A 21,943-nucleotide genomic window follows, 5' to 3' on the forward strand; every position below is an offset into this window, starting at 1 on the left:
AGAACACCTTTAATTTGTTTATTAAATAAACATTGTACCAGAAAAGTTAAAGAATCTTTAGTTAGTGTAAAGTAGGCGTGGTACATGATTTTCAGGGGGAAAAAAGACTTTTCAGTCTTAGAAAATGTTATATTACTATTTAGATAGTGTTTATCGGCCAATATATCGGTTATAGAATTATCGGTTATTGTTATCGGCCAAAATTTACATATCGGTGCATCCCTAATTAAAAAAATTAAATTTAAGCTTATAACACACTGTTGAGTTAAGATTCCCTGTAGTTCATTTACTGAGATGATTCAAACAGTAAGTGTATTCTTACTTTTAAACATTTTTCTCAGTGGGTAGTTGCGATAATATTGCCTCTCTGAATCTGTGTGCAAAAAAATACATAACCTAACTCATCGTGCTCCTGGATTCATCACTGGCAATTGTTAAGTATTTTATGCATTTATTAAGAAAACCTTGACATCTTTGCTTTATTAGATGTCAGTTCAAATAAAATCACAGGAAGTCTCGGCTTTGAATCCTTGTGTTCAGAGATTAAAAGTGTTTTCCTTCATCATTTTCACAATGCAGTGGAGTACGTGTCAAAGCTTTATCACTCATCAAGGACAGACATGCAATATCTATATAAATGAGAATGTTTGTCACCTTCTCTGTTCTCTTTTAAACAGGAAGCCGGCATCAGCGCATGGATTCAATACAGCGATGGCTCCGTAACCCCTCTTGACATCTACGACCCCAAAGACTTTACCCTAACTGTCACCTCACTGGATGAGACCGTGGTGTCCACCTATCAGGAGCAAGGCCAGCGCTGGCCAGTGGTAGTGGCGGAGGGAGAGGGCCAGGGGGCGCTGTTGCGAGTAGAGATGATGATCTCTGAAACCTGCCAGAAATCAAAGAGGAAGAGCATATTGGCAATGGGTGTAGGGAGCGTACAGGTGAAGTTTGGACAGAATGATCTGGAGCAGAGGAGTGGAACTCGAGACGAAAACAATCTGGACAACAGCACGAATGAACAGAAACATAAGGTTGTGGAAGCTGAAAAAACTAGCGGAGGAGACAGCTGGAAATTATCTAACACAGCGGTGGACAGAGAAGAGGGATCCCTTAAGAAAGTAAGCACGACCACACGGACTACGCTAAACAGTCAGACCGGAGGCAATAAGCAAAGCGGGGGGCAAAACAACAACCCTGTCGACTACACCAGTTACCCTGCGCAGGTGGACCTACCCGGCGGGGCGGAAAGTGACCTGACGCAGAGTCCAAGAGGTTTATCTGACCTGGAGATCGGCATGTACGCCCTACTTGGAGTCTTTTGTCTGGCTATCCTCGTCTTCCTCATCAACTGCGTGAGCTTCGCTTTCCGTTACAGTCACAAACAGCTTCCTGTACTGGAACAGGGCAACATGAACCACGCACACGATTGGGTGTGGCTCGGCAACGAAGCAGACCTGATGGATCACCACGGTGAACACGGGCCGCTTGCGCACAGCGACGAGTGCACGACGGCGATAGATCGAAACGAGGGGTGTGAGGAAAGCAAATACCTTCTCAACGGGAGCGGCGTCCAAAAAAGCAGCTCCCTGCATGGGCGCGGCATACCCCACGCGCACCCCGACCCGCGGCCGTGTTCCGGAAACGACCCAGCGGGGAAAGTGGAACCCCTCAACAACTCGCCCAGTGCCGCAAAGCGCAAGAGGGTCAAGTTTACTTCGTTTGCCACCGTGCTCCCTGACGAAGGTGGGCCGTACACCAACTCCATCCTCGTTGGGAATGAAGACAATATAAAGTGGGTCTGCCAGGACATGGACTTGGGACAGTCTGCCGAGCTCAGAAGCTACATGGAGAGACTGCAAGACAATCTGTGAAAGGTGGGAAAAAAGAGAGAGCGAAAGGGAGAACTAGAATGGACACACACAAACTCACCAGAAATGCCTTTGCACTAAGGGAGGAGGGGGAAACGAGGCGTGTTGCTAAAAGAGAACTGCAACGGGATACGTGTAGGGAATAGAAAAAAGAAAGTCTGGAGGAATAAAATCCACGGGGAGTCCAGAGTTAAGTAGGAATTTCACAGAAAGGGGAAACGGGTAAAAAGATACTGGCACGTTCCTACAGTCTCTGACAAGTAGTCCAGGTGGCGCAAAGAGAGCAGCTGCCAATTGGCTAGCACCGGGACAGAACACCAGTTACCGACACCCAGAATAAACAAGTCTAAACAAGACCAGAGAGAAAGGAAAGATAGGACACAAACCTGACAGCTGTACAGACAAATTAAAAGTCAATGATGGGGTTACCACTAATGTAATGTAGTTTCTGGTTTATTTAGATAAACGTTCAGGTTACGGATGAATACAACAGATCTTATTTTTAAGATAATCCCTGGCTTTTTTCAAATGTAGGTAGACCACAACAGGCTGCCACGGACCCGGTGTAAGTTTGTTTTTTAACGCTCATTTTGTACCACCTGTCCTCCTGCGTGGATTCTGAGAGACGGGGAATGTGGGAATCCCAGGCTGGGATACCAGTTGTATTAAAGTCTATGTGCTGTTATTAAAGTCTATCAGAAACTCTAAAACCCCGTAGGAATAAAAACACTGGACACAACAATAATGAAAAGTAACATAAGAATAGAAAATACTCTGAAGTGAATGTGGAAATACAGGATTGTGGACTTCTTTTAAGCCCCATTGGGAAGTTGTTCATTTGCACAATAAAATTCATGTAAAAATTCTGTTTATAAAGTGGCCGACACATCTGAACTGTACCGTGTCTGACTCAGACTTACAACTTGATTTGTAAATTTCCGGACAGACCGCGTAGACATACAAGCCCACAAAGCGAGTTGTGTTTCTTCTAAAACCATATGATCTGCTGTGATGGATGAATATACCGAATAGAAATGATCTATGACTCTTCAGTATGGTAATCGTACGAATGTCTCTCTTTTAATCCAGGCGAAAAGTCCATCATCCTTTTTTACACTTCCCTGTGGTTTTTACATGTTTTAGGTTTTAAAGCAACTTTCAATTTCTTATTCACCAACTTCACATTACCCGATATCCTGAATCCTTGTTGTTTATATTATTGAAGAGTTGTAGAGGAGGACAAAAACATGACCTTCTCTTTGAATGCTCAGGTGAAAATACGCTCACAGATGAGAAGTGGTAGAGTTGAAATGTAGATTGTAAGAATGCAATATTTATTTGTAAGTGTAACATGAGATAGGATGTAAATAAAATGATTCAAAATTTTGTGTGGACACTACGAGACGGCTACACGTGTACATTTTCACATTCGACAAGTTACGAGTCGGTGGGACGACTTCAATGTTTCACATTCTAGGTTAAGGTCTGATTTCCTCGGGGGGAATAAAAATAAGCTTTGATATATTAAGCCATGTCATGGGTTTTGTCAGGACTTGCACATTTTCCATTTATTCTGGATTCAATCTTTTCCTTTTATATATTATTCCAGTTCATTTCAAATGTGTTTGAATACTTAAAGCTATACTAAAGGTGCTCAGAATTGCTCTGATGTGACAAAAGCAGCGCACGACTCCGTTGGTTTGATACAAATTATGCGGTACGAAGGCTGTACTGGCATGTGTCTAAATTTAAAAAGTAATGGTAAAGGACCGAAAGTTTGACTTAAAGGAACAGTTCACCCAAAAATGAAAACCTGTCTTCATTTACTCACCCTCAGGTTGTTCACAGAGAAAGATATTTGGAAGAATGCTTGTAACCAAACAGTTCTTGGCCACCATTGACTACCATAGTAAGAAAAATTGCTTTATATATTTCTTTGTTCTGTTGAACACAAAAAAATAATTTGAAGAATGTAGGAAAGCAAACAGTTCTGGCGCACTTTTGACTACCATTGTCATTTTTCCTACTTTGCTTGTAACCTAACAGTTCTCGGCCACCATTAACTACCATTCTTCCAAAACTCGTTCTCTGTGCTCATCCCAACAAAGACATTTATCGGATTTGGAACAACTCGAGGGTGAGTAAATGAAGAAAGAATTTTTATTTTTGGGTGAACTGTCCCTTTAAGCAACACGCTGTCACGCTAGACGTTTTGTTCCACTGACTTCCATTCATACACATGGGAATGCGTTACACCGGAGATGTGAAATTTTCTGAGTGAGTTCTGACCTGTGAATTCATATCACATGACAATGTGTGACCGTGAAATATCAATAGGCCATGGTATGATCTTTTTGTTGAAGGAAATGCCTAATACTAATAATAAAATTGCACAATACAGTGTTGTACAATAGAGCTTTAAAATAACGAAAACAACAATAAACAGTACATTATAATCTATGATGTGCAGATAAAAAAACATTTTCATCCAAAAATATTCTGGTTGCTACCCATATACGTTGGTCTCTGCGTAGAAATGTAGTATTTTGAAAGTCTAGCGTGACCACGGCATTAGAGATTCCCAGAAATACGTACTGTAGTTTCATTTTTTCATGGGATCACTTTGTCATTTCCGCTGTGAAGTTTCGTTCTGTCCTGGCCTTGATTCTTTACATCAGAATGACAGTTTTTTCTTATTAACTCGCTTGGTTTAAGCACTAGTATATCCTGGTATATTGTCGGTTGTGACTGTAAATTATGGAGAATCCATATAATAGAATGTGAGAGAGAGATGTCGTGCTCATATTTCAAAGCCTTCGCTGACATCTCTTTAACCAGTCTGTAACAATAAACCGTTTCTTTGAGATCATTCACCATACCCATAAGACCTTCGATGCCCTGTCATAATGTCTGATGATTCATGGACTCATCTTTTTCATGCAGTATTCACTCGGTAATATTCAGAATTCTTTTAGCTAACCTATTCCTAAATCCTCTGTGATCAGCATTTTCTCACAAGCCCAATCATATCCCTGTATATGAATCCCTGTTTCCATATAAAAATATTCCTCTGATAAATCCGCGTTGTTCATGTATACAAATCTATATTTTTCACATAAATATATTTTAGCGTCTAAAAATGACACGATTTTGTAGAAATGTATAGGTTTAAAGACCACAAATGACGTAACTGAAGAACCAACACTTGTTAATGTCACTTCCAGGTATTTTCTCAGTATTATGAGCATCATTCTGTCTATATTACAGTTGTTCTCTGACATTAAAGTTGTTGCCTACTAATATGAATCTTTTTTCTTTGTTTCAATGAACTATGTGTGTCTGTTTTGTCCTTGTTTATGCAAAAAATGTAATTTAATTCGAACCCACATCAGTCTCTGTATAAAATTAGTTGGCAAAAGCCAATTTCACACGATCACATATTTGTGCATTTATATACTGTCATTTCGATGCCTTTTATGTTTCAGTGTATGCACGGTAGCTTTGATGTATGCCAATGACTAAAGTTCTGGATGGTGCACGACAGACACACTATTAGCCCCGGTAATACATGAGCCCAGGGTACAAACAGGCAAAGTCTGTGTGAGGCACGATGTGGTGAAATGTACACATTCCATTTGGACTGTTGTAACAAAAGATGGCACGAAAATACTCTGTAATGAACCTCACTATCTTCCACTTGGACTTCAAAGTCATTTTTTTGAAATATTGAGCAATTTTTTCCCTTCTCTGAGAAGATGGAACTGACATTATGCGGCTGTTTCAGAGGCGCTGGGAAAAGGTAAGGGGCTGTATTATCATTGTTTTACCAAATAGATGTCATTCATTTAGTTGTAGTCAAGGGGGCTTTCAGGGAATATTAAATTACTTTTTTGGTACAAAACAAAAAAAATCTCCTTTCTCTGCTTTTCCTAAGCATGTAACATTCAAGTCTGCAATATATCAACAGAGGCAAAAGACTTTTTGGTATGTTTACATCAAGAATTTTTACACAAGGGTCAGTTAATGCATTGGCTATTATGATGACAAAGAATATTTGTTGATTATTTATTAATCAATGACCATTTTTTATTGTTAGTTCATAATTCATTCAATAATGTAAACATACAGTAAATGGGTAGTTGGCAAATTAATTGTACATGTGTCCTGTCGTGTGACAGCAAAAAAATATGCTATTGTATATTATGAACATAAATATTAATAATATAAAATAATGTTTTCAAAATTTTTGCTTTGTCATAAAACACATGTATGATTTGTCAACCATACATAGTATATAGTGTTATTTCAACACAATCTTGTGGCAATTCGTAACTATTTTACGATGTGGCTAATTCGTTTTGAATTTGTATGATCTCGTTGCTACATTTTAGTACGATTTGTTTTCGCCCCAGTGACGGTAGGGTTTGGGGTGGGGCTTCAGGACTGCTATTTTCTAGTAATAGTACGTTTTTGTACGATTCACAACGTACAAATTCATACAGATAAGCCACCACGTAAAATAGTTATGAACTCCTGTGAGATCAGGTTGAACTACTTACAAGGTAGTTAATTTGTATCAATTAGTACAGTCTCCTTTGTACGTTTTAGTACGATTTGCTTTCGCGCCAGTGACATTAGGGTTAGGGGAGGGGCCTTTTAATTATCGTATGTTTTTGTACGATTTACATCGTACGAATTAGCCACCTCGTAAAAGAGTTACGAATTCCTGTGACAACAGGCTGGTAACAATCTTTCAGTTTTGCTTGAAATGTGCTTTGGACGGTTTGCAAACAAATGATGGGCGGCCCATAAATGCTCTGTCCGAAGGCGAGACATCCGAACGTTAATATTTACAGTAAATGTAAATATATTTATGTCAAATAGAATTAAATTGTAGAATCGCAAAAATAAATCATTTATATTGCTTATTACTCAACTGGACCGGTTTTCTTTTAAAAACCTTTACAGGCTTCAAAAGGGAAAACGACCTTCTCCTCACACATCTCTTTTTCTTTTAAATCATCTCATTTTCCAGCGGCATAAAACAGATGGTTGGTTTCTTGCACTCTCAGCCACTCTGTTTTTTTCCCTCCCTAAACAAATTCTGTTTCAATTTAGTGGCTTCTATTAACATGTGTTTCTGCACAGGGCATTGACTTACTGCTGGTATCAAATACATATTGCCAACCAAGTGAGACATGCAACCTTTCATTTTCACACCGTCGCCTTACAAATTCGACATGCTACATTAACAAGAAAAATGGCCGTGTTTGAGGAAGCCAATGGGAAGTGGCCTGTGTCTTTAGACTATATTTTCGTTTTCATTTCACGTTCATTACTGGATGCTGTCACTGGTGTGCTTTAAGTTGTGTCAGTGTTGGGTAAGTTACTCTGAAAAAGGAATTAATTACTAGTTACTAATTACATATTCAATAGTGTAATTAGATTACTGTACAAATTACTCTCTCCAAAAAGTATTTAATTACTTATTACTAATTACTTTCTATATCCTACATCAACCTTGATTAGAATTGATTCAAGGATATACGTGAAACGGCTTATTCATTAAAATAAATCATAAATAACGACAAATTATTCTTATTAACCAACCAAAGTTTTCAAATGTGAGAAGGATACATTACAGCATACATTTTAAAGTTAGACTTATATTCAATAGTGGAAAGACATCAAAATTATATTACACAGTATTTAGTTTAATTACATCAGAAGTAACTGTAATTAAATTACAGTAAAAACGAGTAATCCCTTACTTTACCTTTTCAAGGGAAAAGTAATTAAATTACAGTAACTAATTACTTAGTAACTAGTTACACCCAACACTGGTGAGTGTTGCTTTAGCATGTTTCTGTGCGTTTGTCAGAATGGACCGAGCTGCTCAAAGTTAAAGTAGTACTGTCCCTTACCTGTGAATAGCTGCGCCGGCTTTCCTGCCTATAAATAGTGTTTCGCAGAATATTAAAGCAATGCATCTTCATGAGAGGAAAGAAACCGCCTAGAGCAAGGCCATCACATTCTTTCTCAGAAGTAAATGCATTTGATTTAAGGCCTATAAAAGACCTTTGTGGTCTACAGTATATATTAACGGTGTGTGTGTGGTCTGAAGTTAGTCAAATCTGACAAAACTTCCCTTTAGGAACGGTCTTGATTGGGAAAAATGATTCAAGTTGTGACAGGTTTGTTTTTTCCAGGAACACGTACAGATATAAAATGTATAGCGCATTGAGTCGCTTTGGATAAAAGTGTCTGCCAAATGCGTGGATGTAAATGACAAGCAAATTGCTTCATACTGTTTTACTGAACCATAAAATATGTTCCACAAAACCTCTGAGTTTTTGACACCTGATATTACAACCCTTACGAAAATTAACCATGTTTTTTTTGTGGTACATGTGTAGTAACCATGGTTTTTTGGTGGATTGATTACTTAGGGCAAAACCATGGTTTTACTACAGTAACCATGGTTTTTCGGTTTTAACTGTAGTAAAACCAGGGTAAATTTTCGTAAGGGAAATGGTCACCATATGTCGGACCAACAGCTTGACGTTTCATTTAATAGTCAGGATACGTTTGTAGTAAGCAAATAATTCTCAGTGTTTTGTCAGCTTGTCAAAACTTGGAGTATGAATCCTGCCCTGTATGAATTGGGCCCGGGCAAATGATCCTTTTCAAATGTATAACTCACCGCAGACATGGGTCATATTTCCCTCATTGTGTTTAACTGAACGAAGAGCAGACTATAAAACTGAGAGATTCGGGTCCACTTACTCTCATAGCAGAAAAGCGTTTGCAGACATCATAAAGTGCACCGGCTCATGCGCTCTCGCTCTCTCTGACCGTGCCTCACGCTCCATTACCTCCACTGTGAGCTAAACGCTGAGAGCTTAGTTCATTCAGTCCCTTTTCTAATATAGACTGTGACTCGCCGCGTGTGTGTGTGTGGAGATCTAATATGACGTTAAGTGGAGAGCAGCCTTGCTAATTTAATCCGTACAACAATGGCGTATGAGCTCAGGGTTTGTCTGTAATGGTGTATTAACACTGACAGTAAAGGAGCTCAATTAAATTCCCATTTTGTTCTTCACAAGCTTGACACAAACTGAGCCTCGGTTACATTTTGAGGGGTTACATGTTTTAGGAAGTACTTTTTTAAATAAAAAGATAAGTACAGATATAGAAAAATCACAAAGTCGGATGTGGATGAGTGCATTGTAAAGAAAATGTAAAGTTACACTGCAAAAAAGAAAATACCGTAAAAGAAAATCCTATGCAAAATGACATGTTTTTCATATTTCTTGTAGATTTGCAGTCTTTTTCTGTAATTGGATGGGTTATAAAAAATATTCCACTCTAAAAAAAATTCAGTTTCTGGAGGTTTTTTCCAAAAATTCTGTAAAATTACATTTTAGATGCATTCTTTTAAAATGATTAATTACATTTAATTACAAAAGTACATTACACGTGAAAAATCTGTAACAAAAAATAACAGTAATTTTGTATGATTTATTTTTCTCTCTTCCTATCCACTCCGATCTCTTATTCTCTTTTCATTTTCTTTCTCCTCAACTCTTCCCTTCTCTCCTCAACTTCACACTCTCCTTCCGCCCAGTGTGTGCATATATATATATATATATATATATACCCACAGCATGAAGCAGACACAGAACATGAAGGAAGAGATGAGAGAAATAGCAATTTGTGAGTTGTATACGTATGTAACTATTACTGGACCTTTCACACTGAACTAATAGAGTTCCTCTCTCCTCCAGTAGCACTCAGGTCTATTCAAGAGACATTGTGATTGGGTTATTAGCATGCTAATAAATCCACGCCCCTCTCGCTAGTGTGTTAATTATACAACCTTGATGTGTCATTACCTGCATGCTGATCATGATTTATAAAAGATTAGACTCCAGACCATTTTAAATGTTTCTTAATGTTGTGCGCATTAACCGAGACCAGTTATACTATACACTATACTATACTATATTTCTCTCGGTCTGTCTGTCTATCCTATATGTAGGAGACTTAATCCATAGAGACATAGACATTTTTCTTTATTTTTGTTATTAATCTGTTAAATAGTTTGTTAAAGCTATACTTGACCCAAAAATGAACCTTTGGTCATCATTTACTCACCCTCTTGTCATTTCATACTTGTATGACTTTCTGTCTTCTGCAGAACACAGAAGAAGATATTTTGAAGAATGTTGGTAACAAAACAACAATGGTACCCATTGACTTGCATTGGTTTTGTGTTCATACAATAGAAGTCAATGGGTACCACCATTGTTCGGTTACCAACATTCTTCAAAATATCTTCTTTTGTGTTCTGCGGAAGAAAGTCATACAGATTGCAAATGACAAGAGGGTGAGTAAATGATGACAGAATTTTCATTTTGTGGTGAACAATCCCTTTAAATATTTTGTTAGTGGGCAAGTACCCTACCCACACTAAAATCCCATAAATTTAAACTACTTAATACTTGTATATAAAACTTTATTTTATACAACTCTGATAAGCTCTTATTGAGCATTTTTGCCTTCAGTACAGAAAAGACTGTATGTTGTACTGTATATTGCTTATTTTACTGTACTTGCTACTACAAGCAATTAACTCAACAACCTTTTCTTATATGTTCCCCACATTCAGAAGAGCGCTTTAGAGCCAATCTGAGTCACTTTAATGACATTTAAGCTGTGGCAAGAAACTGTGTTGGTACGTGCATATAGTGCATTTGAAACACATTACACATCAAGGAAATGAAATCTATAGTGAACTTGGTTCCACTGTGCACAGCTTGTTTAGAAATCGGTCAATGCTACGCTCTCAACAGCAGCGTGGGGTTACGACAGGAAATGTCACATTGCCATGATTAATAGCACAAATACCGTAATAACACATACATAAAGATTCAGAGCAGCTGAGCCGGGTGGTTTATGGAAAGATAGATGGTGTCCTACAGGGGGCCAGGACACCACTATACCACCTACAATACACACTTTCCCTTTATTATAATAGACCAGTAAAACAAATGAAGACGTTTTAGAGACAGATTTACAAAACATTTGTGCTACTTTTTTGTGCGATGTTTCAGTACTAAAGCGGCATCTTATTCAATAATTCAGTTTAACTATTAAATGCATGAACATTCCTACCATAGTAGGAACAATTGCTTTAGTGTTGAACAGAACGAAGACATTTATAAAGAAGATATTTTGAAGAATATAGGACAACAAACATTTCTGGGGCACAATTTTTTTTCTACTATGGTAATCAATGGTGGCCAAGAACTCTTTGGTTACAAGCATTCTTCCAAATATCTTTCTCGGTCTTCATCGCAACAAAGAAATTTATACAGATTTAGAACCATTCGAGGGTGAGTAAATGATGACAGAATTTTTATTTTTGGGTGAACCGTCCCTTTAAATAGTGCTGTATGGCAAGCATGTATTAAAGAAGTAGTTCACTATAAAATAAAAATTTCATGATAATTCACTCACCCACATGTCATACAAGCTGTCTGTGTGTTATTTCTTCTGTCGAAAACAAACTGAGGCTTTTGAGGAAAGGTTTCGAAGGTTAAACGGGGGGCTGTTGGTTAAGGTCCATATTGTAGTTTCATTGCAGCTTCAAAAGGCTCGAAACGACACCAGCCGACGAATAAGGGTTTTGTCTAGCGAAACTATTGGTCATTTTCCAAGAAAACGAAAAAATGTTATACCTTTTAAACATTAATATATGGCTTTCTCTGCCTCGGCGGTCCACCAGGATGCTCGTCCACGACTTCCGTATTATGCAATCACATTGGAAAGGTTATGCGTGACGTAGATTTAAACATCCCTGATATGCACATGACCATTTTTAAACAATAATCTTGCACAAATACATAATGTGTCATTCAACATCCAAGAATCTTCTTTCTCCACACTCGTAAACACTGCGTCGGAACTTCAGTTTACTTCACGCGTGACCTTTCCAACGTGATTACAAAGTACGTGAACTCATGGACGGGCTACATGGAGGACCTCCGAGGCAGTGCAAGCCGTATGATTATATTCAAAAAGTATATCATTTTTTGTTTTCTTGGAAAATGACCAATCGTTTCGCTAGACAACACCCTTATTCATCGGCTGGTGTCATGTAGAGCCTTTTGAAGCTGTGATGGAACTGAAATTTGGACCTTAACCAACAGCCCCCCTGTTTAGGTGCATTATAAGAATCCTGGAAAACTTTTCTCAAAAGCGTTGTATGACATGTGGGTGAGTGAAGTAATCATGAACTACTTCTCTAAGTCATTGTTTTCAGATCAAGCATGCTTCCTTTTTATGTAAATTAGGGTCAATGTATTCGTCGTCATTTAGTACGCGCTTTAAAAATTGTTGGGTCCAAAATAATCCAATAAAACAACCCAACCCAACCTCAAACTCAGTGTATGGGTAGAAAAATATGGATCGATTTTAGTCTCATTAATTATTCACGCGTAAAACAAGATACACACGCGTAAACAGTTTCACATGAATAAAACCCAATTAACCTAATTAATAAAGCTATTCACGTGCGTAAAACAAAACTATTTTCTCATAAAGTACATTTCGCAAACATACGACTGTGCACAAATATTTCGAAAGTTTAAAATGTACACGTTTATCGTGTTACGTGAATGTGCAAATCGTCACTCACGTGTTAATCGCCTTGGATGTGTGTGTGTGTTTTTTGAGACTCTCCTGGCAGCACAACCCGTCCCACGTGGGTTGTCGTACTCTTTAGCCAATCAGATTCAACCTTACCATTCAACCAATCATAAACGCGGAGAGCACAGGACTCAAGGAAAACGGCTCTGTGCACCTTTTGCGCAGTTTGACTCGCTTCCTGTGTTGCCAATTTAGTGATTTTTCAGCTCCCTTCAGCGATATATTTTCCAAAAGGCGGCTAGCTACAAATCTATGCACCCATACAAAACAATGTTTCCAAGAACTAGTCATTTATTGTCCTTGTTCATTTAAAACATACATTGTATGGACATACAAACATGAACACATCTCATCTATCAAGCACAGTTTGTTACCGGATTTTAGCAGTTCAGTAGAAGTGACTGCTGGTTGTGTAGTTTTAAGTGGTCATGTTCACTCACTATTTCATACTTTTTTTCTACAAAATAAGTTAATAAAACCGATTTATTGTGTGGCTGTATTAGGTTTTAATACAGCATCACAGCTCAGAGAGTAGAGTAGCGAACAAATGAGCCTTTAGTGCTAACACTAGTGTTCCATGAGTTCTGTGCTCTCCACGATTATGATTGGTTGAATGGTAAGGTTGAATCTGATTGGCTAAACAGGATGACAACTCAAGTGGGGAGGGACAGCGCTGCCAAGAGAGTCTCAAAATACACACAAACAAATCCAGGGCGATTCACGCGTGAGTGACAATTTGCACATTCACATTCAATGATAAACTTGTACATTTTGAACCTTCGAAACATTTGTGCACAGATGTACGTCTGTGAATTATATTAATTGTCAGCATATCACCCTATAGCCCAAGACTGGTTGCCCACTGGAGCTAAGCAGGGCTGAGCCTGGTCAGTACCTGGATGGGAGACCTGTTGGGAATGCTAGGTTGCTGCTGGAAGAGGTGTTAGTGAGACCAGCAGGGGGTGCTCACCCTGTGGTCTGTGTGGGTCCTAATGCCCCAGTATAGTGACGGGGACACTATACCGTCAAAAAGCATCGTCCTTCGGATGAGATGTTAAACCGAGGTCCTGACTCTCTGTGGTCATTAAAAATCCCAGGATGTCCTTCGAAAAAAGAGTAGGGGTGTAATCCCGGCATCCTGGCCAAATTCGCCCATTCGCCTGTATACATCATGGCCTCCTAATCATCCCATATGAACTAATTGGCTTTGTAACTCTGTCTCCTCTCCACCTATAAGCCGTTGTGTGGTGGGTGTTCTGGCGCAATATAGTGCATGTAGGATGGATGATGCCGTCGCATCATCCAGGTGGATGCTGCACATTGGTGGTGGTTGAGAAGATCCCCCTTCCATGTGAAGCGCTATATAAATGTAATGAATTATTATTATTATTAATATTATTATTATTAAGCTTTGTGAAACATATTTTATGAGGATATAATTTATTTTACACACGTGAATTGTTTTTTTGTGAATGTATATTTTATATATATATATAATTTGTGCACGTGAATTAGGTTTTATGCATGCGAAACTGGCCACGCAAGTGTACTTTGTGTTTTATGTGTGAATAGTTAATGAGACTAAAAACGCTCCATAGAAAAAACATCCCAAAGTTTTTAAGAGAGTATGTGAAGAACTCTGGCTAGTTTTCTTTAACATAAAAAACATTTTGGTATCCAACGACACAGAACCAAGAAGCTAACAGTTAGTTCTGCTTTCCTCTCTTTCCACTGCTTTCCTTTCCTGCCTTCCCATCTGCGTGATGTATAGCTTGTTTCAAGCACAGATTACTCCGAGAGCTTGGGAGACTGAGCAAGGAAAAACACTACATCTAAGATGCTGCCGTGTAAAGGATCTGAAACAGATTAACAGGCCCCATCCTCTCGGGCTGCGCAGTCAGTGTGGAAATGACTTTTCCATGCCTTGCTGAATGCTCGTGTGAGTGAAGCTTTTATTTTTTTGTTTTGAAGCGTTTGGGGAAAAACTACACTACAACACTGTTTCTCATGCAAAGCCATCAGCTCCGGCGTCCCCGTTTTAGCTCAAACGCATCGACTCGTCCTCGTAAATGTAATGATTTTAAGTCTTAGATTGAATGGATATCATATCCTGAAGGATGAGTGTTTAGCATCGAGACATATGAAATAAAAGACAGTTTGTGGTGAATAGCTTGAGTCAGCAGAAATTGTCTATCTTACATTCACTTTCCTTTTGTTTTGCTTTTTTTCCCGTTTTTAATAGGGAAATCTAAACGTTACTTATTGATCAACTCATAAATGGCTTCTTTATTGCTCCATAATAGCTTCAGCAGGAAGCTTTTTTTACTTAAACTAATTAAGGCAGGATAGATAAAGCTATATAAAAAGTGAGGAATAAAGCCTTTGTGGAGAGTTTTATCCTGTCGGAAGTCCTTTGCAAAAACACAATTTTAAATGTAATATGAATGTACTGATGCATTCTTGGGGTATGAGAAACACGCTGCAATCTCATTTGTTCATTTCTAGCGATGCAGCTTATGTAACTTTATTTTCAGCATGACAACACTTTGTCTTTTCAAATGTAGCTTTTACAGTGACATGTTACTTTTTCCATCAAGTAGTTGCACGTCATGATGCAAAATTTTCATGTTGCACTGTACAGCGAGTCGAGGCAATAGTCAAACAATAGTAATAGTAAAAAAAAAAAAAGAAGAATTCGTATAATTGTGATCTATTGTGCAAATCTTGTTTCCCTCCAGTCTAAAGCGAGAGAAGAAAGTCAAATTTAGGAATACCAAATTGATATAATTTATAATACATCCTTCATAATACCTTTTCTAGAGCTTGAAAATAAGAAGAGTTATGGTAAGAATGTAAAAGCACAAATGATAAAAACATGAAATACTTTTCGTCTCTGTGCCGATGTATTTTTCACAGAAAATTGACCATTGCAAACGTTGTTAGTTCAGAATAAGCCTGCCGGCTGCTTTCACTGCGGCAGTAAAAATTCGTTTCACCACTAAAACTTTTCATCCGTCAAAGTCAATAGTGGCCCCTATATATCTCTCCATATATCTGTCTATCCATATATCCATATATCCATCCATCTTCCTATTTTTTCAGCAGTACGAATGTTTTTGTAACCTCTGTGTATTTATTTTGTGGATTTCTTACATGGTCTATTCGCTCAGCACACAGACTAGAGCTGTATGCTTAAAAACACGGACAGTAAGAGACCCGGTAGTGCATGTGAATAATGAGAGCAGGATTTAACACTTTAATCAATGTTTGATTAATATTTAGTTATTTTCCTGCACCAGGAAGGCCTTTGTAATGGGATTTCTGCCGTTTCCGCTTTTGCTGCTTGAGCCCTGGGCAAATTACACTGCTCTACATGAGACTCCAAAGACAGGAAGTGCCCCGACACCTCACCAAACCCACCGACCCTGGACTGAATGTCATGCTCTGGAATAGAACTAAACCCCTTAGGAAAAGCCAGCCGTTAATATCCGTCTATACAGCAAGGCCCTTCATTAAAGCTCATTAGAAGTCCTAAATCAGCTCTTTACACCCACTCTCACCCAAAACCAACACTGCTGACACATGAGTACATGCTTACTACAGGACGTTTCGCAGAGGAAGATTTAATTGCTCAGAGATTGCTCTTCCATAGCTCAGGAGAATAAATGGAGTTCTCAATTGTTTAATTGAAGTTTCTTAACGTTGCCTTGTATTGCTCTTAAATTCCTCAGGAGAAATTACATTTGGAGGCTAGTCCATGCAGTTCATGAGCACATAACTGTGTTAAAATTGACATGAATATGTAAAGTATATCAAATTGTATTTTAATTGCCGTAACTGGTCACTGTTTCATTGAAAACTTGTAAATCTCATAATGTTAGTGTTTTAAAAAATCGTTTGAAAGTGAATCTTCTGTTTGTAGTCTACTGTTACAGTGGCACTGCAGTACACAAAAGTGTTTTAAACTAAAATGAGAAAATATACTTTTTTGTCTATTTTTTATCAACTTCTCATAAATATTCTTAAAGTGACACTGACGTTTAAGTATACTGACAGTAAGTATACAGTATTTGGTCTTAACTTGTACTTATTGCATTTGTACTTAATGCATACTTCATTTGGGTAACAAAGCTCAGATTTTTTTAGAAGTATTTGATAACAGATATTTGAGTTATTTTTGAATATTTTAGCACAATTTTGACAAATTGTTTTTTGATTCAATAGACCATAGCTGACGCACATAAGATTACTGGGTGCATAAGATTACACAAATACTTTATTAACACATAAATGATAAGACAGAACTCAAAATCCTGAACTGGAAAAACAACTACGAAGAGGACAGGATCATGACACATTGCTGTGTATAAAAAACAATCGAAGGTGTTTAAGAGGCCACATTTGGAAGTATTTAGGTGCAGGTAAAGAATCCCGAGTTCAAAAGATTCTCTTTCAATTTTAGTTGAAAAATTATACTTTTATCTAGCTATCCTACTTTAAACTAAATTAGAGAAAATATAAGATAAAGTTGATCTTATGTTTTAAATATTTTGAACAGTCCATAGAGTTGAAAAGATTTCATTTCACTGCAAGTTGTCCCAGGTAAAAAAAAGTGCACCATGATAAATGTACTTAAAGTGCTCTTTTTTTCATAAAGTGCTATAGTGCTTTTTCACAAAACTGCTTTTTTCATATACTAATTTTGTACTTTGAGTATTACAAAACAAATTTTGTATATTAAGATAAACTTGAGAAGGTCTAAGTGTACTCGACTGTGCTATTTTAAAACACCATGAATATAAGTACAAAAAATGTTATTTTTTAGTATATTAAGTACTAAATTAATTTGTGACAAAAGAGCACTTTAAGTGCATTATGAAACTTAAAGTGTACTTAGTGCACTTTTTTTTTTACCTGGGCTATACCTTATATAACTGTGTATGTGACAATCAAAAATCTTGAAGATTTAAATTAAATTGATGGAAAGTAGCCTGAGAATTTGTTTGTGAAATAACTATTAAGCTGCATGTTTTTCTCAAATAATATCACTGTAGATTACAGAACCTCGTCTGTGTAATTGGTTGCCCATCCTTTTATTATTGGTTGCACGCACCAATTATATCCTGAGAGTCTATCCAGCCGTCTGTAAATTCAAGGTTGAAGGAAGGTTATCTGGATGTCTTGATAAAAGCCTAAAGCTAAATATTACATGCATGTGAATGTTTGTGTGGGTTTTCCCACACTCTGCTGCGATTTCTCTCTGTTTGTATATTAATAAAGTGACCGGAGAGTCAGTGTTAGACAGGCTGTTGGAGGATTTAAAGATTAGCCTGGCTCTCTCTTCACTCCGTCTTCTGCTCCACCTTTATGGAAGTATGATATGTTTATTGGCCTGCCAGACGCACAAGAGAGAAGCCCCATCCCCACCAGTGTCTGCCTTCCTCTCCATCTCTCTCATATTTTTTGGCGTTCATCCATTATCTGCTTCATTTCTTTCCCCTTGTGCACTTCCTGTATCTTTTCCTTATTAAATCTCGCCCGCTTGTGCTTTTCTGCCTCTTTTTTCCTCCCTTATATGAACTGTGCAGATTTACAGCGGATAATCAAAATCACCATCTTGCCTATTAATCTCTATTTCTGTCTTTATCTATTTCTACTGCGCTCTACCTTGGCACACATACTGTTTCTTTCTCAGTTACGGTCTTGTATTGTGAAAAGTAGATGTAGAGTCAGTCTGTAATTGTCCTATATTGTGACCAGTGTTGGGTGTAACTAGTTACTAAGTAATTAGTTACTGTAATTTAATTACTTTTCCCTTGAAAAGGTAAAGTAAGGGATTACTCTTATTTTTTGTAATTTAATTAGTTACTTTTGATGTAATTAAACTAAATACTTTGTGTAATTATGTGTGCAATAGTGGAATTGACATCAAAATTCAAAGTCTAACTTAAAAATCTGTGCTTTAATGTATAATTCTCACATTTGTAATACTTTGGTCAGTTAATAAGAGTACTTTATGTAGTTTAATATTATTTATTTTAATGAATTAAAAGAGCCCTTTCATGCCTTGAATCACTTAACTAATCAAGGTTGATATAGGATATAGAAAGTAATAAGTAACTAAATACTTTTTTGGAGAGAGTAATTTGTACAGTAATCTAATTTCACTATTGAATATGTAATTAGTAACTAGTAATTAATTACTTTTTGAGAGTAACTTACCCAACACTGATTGTGACTCACTTCTTGTCTGGACTGGCTTGCTGTTGTTAAACACTAAGGAGCATGGAAATAAGGTCGCCTTGACAGATTTGTGATCAAAAAAGTCTTTGGTTTATAAAGGAGTTTACTCAAAAATTGTTAACTAAAGTCATCTTTAAATCCTCTTCACATCTTCACAAACCTTTATTCCAGACTTCCTCCATTAAACCAAATGTTTTTGTTCATTTTTATAGGTCAAGCGACTTTTAAAATTGAACTTTAACTATAGAATTTAATGCAGCTTTTGAACTAAAATAAAAATAAGGTAGTGTTGCAAGTGTCTGAATACTTTGTGGATCCATTAATATTGTTCTGTTTTGGTCAATATGACCACAACGATTCATATATTTCAAATGTTTTACATTTGATTCTCTGAGGAGAGGTACCGTAGCACAGAATGGAGGACAGAACCTTCGCGGATCACGTGACATGCTGAGCTACATGATTGTCTTCAATGTTTTAAGGCTTAAAGCAGCGGCGTGGCAGACAAAATCACATCCACTTGAAGCAGGCACATGCACCCACTCATCCCCTCTGGATAACTGTTTTTTTTTTTGTTTCTCCGGGCAAAACCCTCAACATTTAGCACAACAGGAGAGCTGTAATCTTTCCCCGCTGTCATCAACAAACCAAGCAGTTTCCCAACCAAGACAATTGATCAATGTTCCACCACAAGGAAAAAATGCTCCTCACATTTATAAAAGGAGAAAAAGAGTTAAGATGAAACGCATGGAATACATATGCTCTGATTAATAGATGTGAAGCTCAAAAGCTTTTTAGCATAATATTCCACAATAAATCAGACCCTACGAGAGAAAATAGAAGGTAGACTATAGGATAGTGTGCTATCCCTTCACTGCAGATCTGCAGGTCTGGCCCAGGTACGTCACACTTTGATAAACAGCCCAACCTCATCCTCAACCTCATCTATCTTAATGTTTTAGAAATCATCCAGCAGAGAGGCAGAATCACTTAATCTTTACAAGCTTTATGGTGAAAGAGGGCCGAGTCAATGGAGTGTGAGCAATATGACCAGGAAGGTCACGGGCTGGACGTGGTGCTGCGGGCTCACTGAGACTATTACATCAGTGTTATTTAATGATGTCAGAATGGATATCAGTTCTCTGATTATCTAAAATTTTCAATGGAAGAGGTAGTTTGACAGACCAGGGGTGCGTTTCCCAAAAGCATCGTTAGCCAACTATGGTCGCAAGTTCCGTCGTTCCAGCATAGTTCAACGATTTAAGTGTTTCCCGAAACCATCGTTCCAACGATCAATCGCAAACAGCATTGCAAAGTTGCGTTGTTGGAACTACAGGTCTAGAGCTGTGGTTAGAAGTATAGTTCCTTTTTATTATGACATGTAGACTTACAAGCATAATGCCTTTGAGCAAACTAAGCAAGCAACATGCAGTGCATTCTATATCCATAATTAGAAATACAAACAAATTTAATTTTACATCTTTTAGTTTGTTAAGAAAATACAAGCGCTTTTTTTCAAGTGCGCATGCGCTAAAAGGACTTGCACTAGGACCCTGAGGAATCCCCGGGCGGAGTGACGTAGTAGGAAACTGATGAATTAATGAAATATCGTGAAATAAAACAACAGATAACTAAATAGGATAACTAAAGTCGCCGTTAAATGCAATGCATGTTATTTACAGCAAGAATTTTACATTAATTCGATCTGAACGTATTTATTAGTAGACGTCATTACTCCACACCACCTGTGTGGCGTCATCAACTAGATTGCTGAACCAACTTGGTTCAAACGACTGATCTCCGACAGAGTTACTACGGTTTCGGGAAACAGTCGTAACTACATCGTTAATTTCCCCAATGATCCATCGTACTATGGTGGTAAACCAGCGAGTTATGTCGTTGTTCGGGAAACGCATCCCAGGTTGGCACAGGTATGTGGTGTTTGAGGGGCTGATGGGGGGGGCTGATGAACAGTGAAAACAGCTAAAGGTGAGAACGGCTTCACAAATTCGGTAAGACGTTCATTATCACCTGTGGCAAGCCTGAAAGTGTCTGCTTTGACGTCTCGCTTGTCACATTCACTTTAAAATGTCTAAAAATAGAAGTGGTGGTAAATCGGAAGGAACGCCTAATTAAATAGAGTTGGACGGAGCAAAGTCCGTAAGATAGTATGCTTTCTTGTAAAAAATATTTTGTTTATATAAAGCTGCTAAAGATGAATTATCGCCGTTGTCCTTCCCACACCTCCTATGTCCAAATTCGCTGTTCTTTTTAAAATACTTAAAAATACTGTGTCGTCAGACTTGACAAGCACTTTTAAATGCGTTTTATTGTTTAGATATTTGCAAAACCCAGTGAAAGCCCTTGGTGGATTGATTACTTAGGCCAAAACCATGGTTTTACTACAGTAACCATCGTTTACTATGGTTTTTACAAAAAACATCAATTTTAACTGTAGTATAACCATGGTAAATTTTCGTACGTAATGGGTGACTAATAATAATGTTTTTTTGGCAAAAAATAAAAATCACAAAAATATGAAGATACGAGGTTTCAGAAGTGTTACGTTTATTAAATGTGACCCTGCCTGTGAAACCAGTCTCAAGTTGATGCTTAAAAACGAGCATCAAGTTTGATTACAACCATTAATTTAGCTAATTTCAGTCTTTGACGTGGCCTTACTCTGTCAATATTATATACAGGCCTATGTATGATATTCTATAATAATATATCCACTGTCACCAAATAACACAGTCACAGTGAGCTGTGCTTCATGCACACAACTTACACATTAGTAGCGTTTGCATGGACTTGATTCCTTACCGTGATCTCTTCCGCACGAGCGCACCCTTTAAAAGGCTGCTTGCTTAGCTGTTTACAGCAGGGGTGCGGCAATCCCTCACGGAGCCATTAGCACAATCTGCAAGCCGAGCATAATGATAGACTTTGTGGCATTTCTTATTATTATTTTATGATTGTTAATCTCGGCGCATCTCTGCTCCTGTGGCTTCTGTAATATCCTCTCTCAGGACTGAGGTATTTCTACTGGGCTGGTAGTAAATAATCTCCCTGCGATTGAGCAGCGTGTTTATGGTCTATCAGGGACAGCTGGGCCA

At 37.8% G+C, this 21,943-nt stretch overlaps 1 protein-coding gene across 2 annotated transcripts in view; it reads left to right on the forward strand.

The window, feature by feature from the left end:
* si:dkey-215k6.1 (transmembrane protein 132C) overlaps window positions 1-5,162 on the forward strand; it is a 168,377-nt gene extending 163,215 nt beyond the window's left edge. For both annotated transcript variants that reach the window (XM_057361482.1, XM_057361490.1), the window contains one exon: window positions 678-5,162. In XM_057361482.1, coding sequence (XP_057217465.1) covers window positions 678-1,874 — 1,197 coding nt within the window. In that variant the 3' untranslated portion in view covers window positions 1,875-5,162. The remainder of the gene's footprint in view (window positions 1-677) is intronic.
* The last annotated feature ends 16,781 nt before the right edge of the window (window positions 5,163-21,943 follow it).

This window comes from Triplophysa rosa, linkage group LG2, assembly GCF_024868665.1.
Source record: "Triplophysa rosa linkage group LG2, Trosa_1v2, whole genome shotgun sequence".
NCBI classification, from domain to species: Eukaryota; Metazoa; Chordata; class Actinopteri; order Cypriniformes; family Nemacheilidae; genus Triplophysa; species Triplophysa rosa.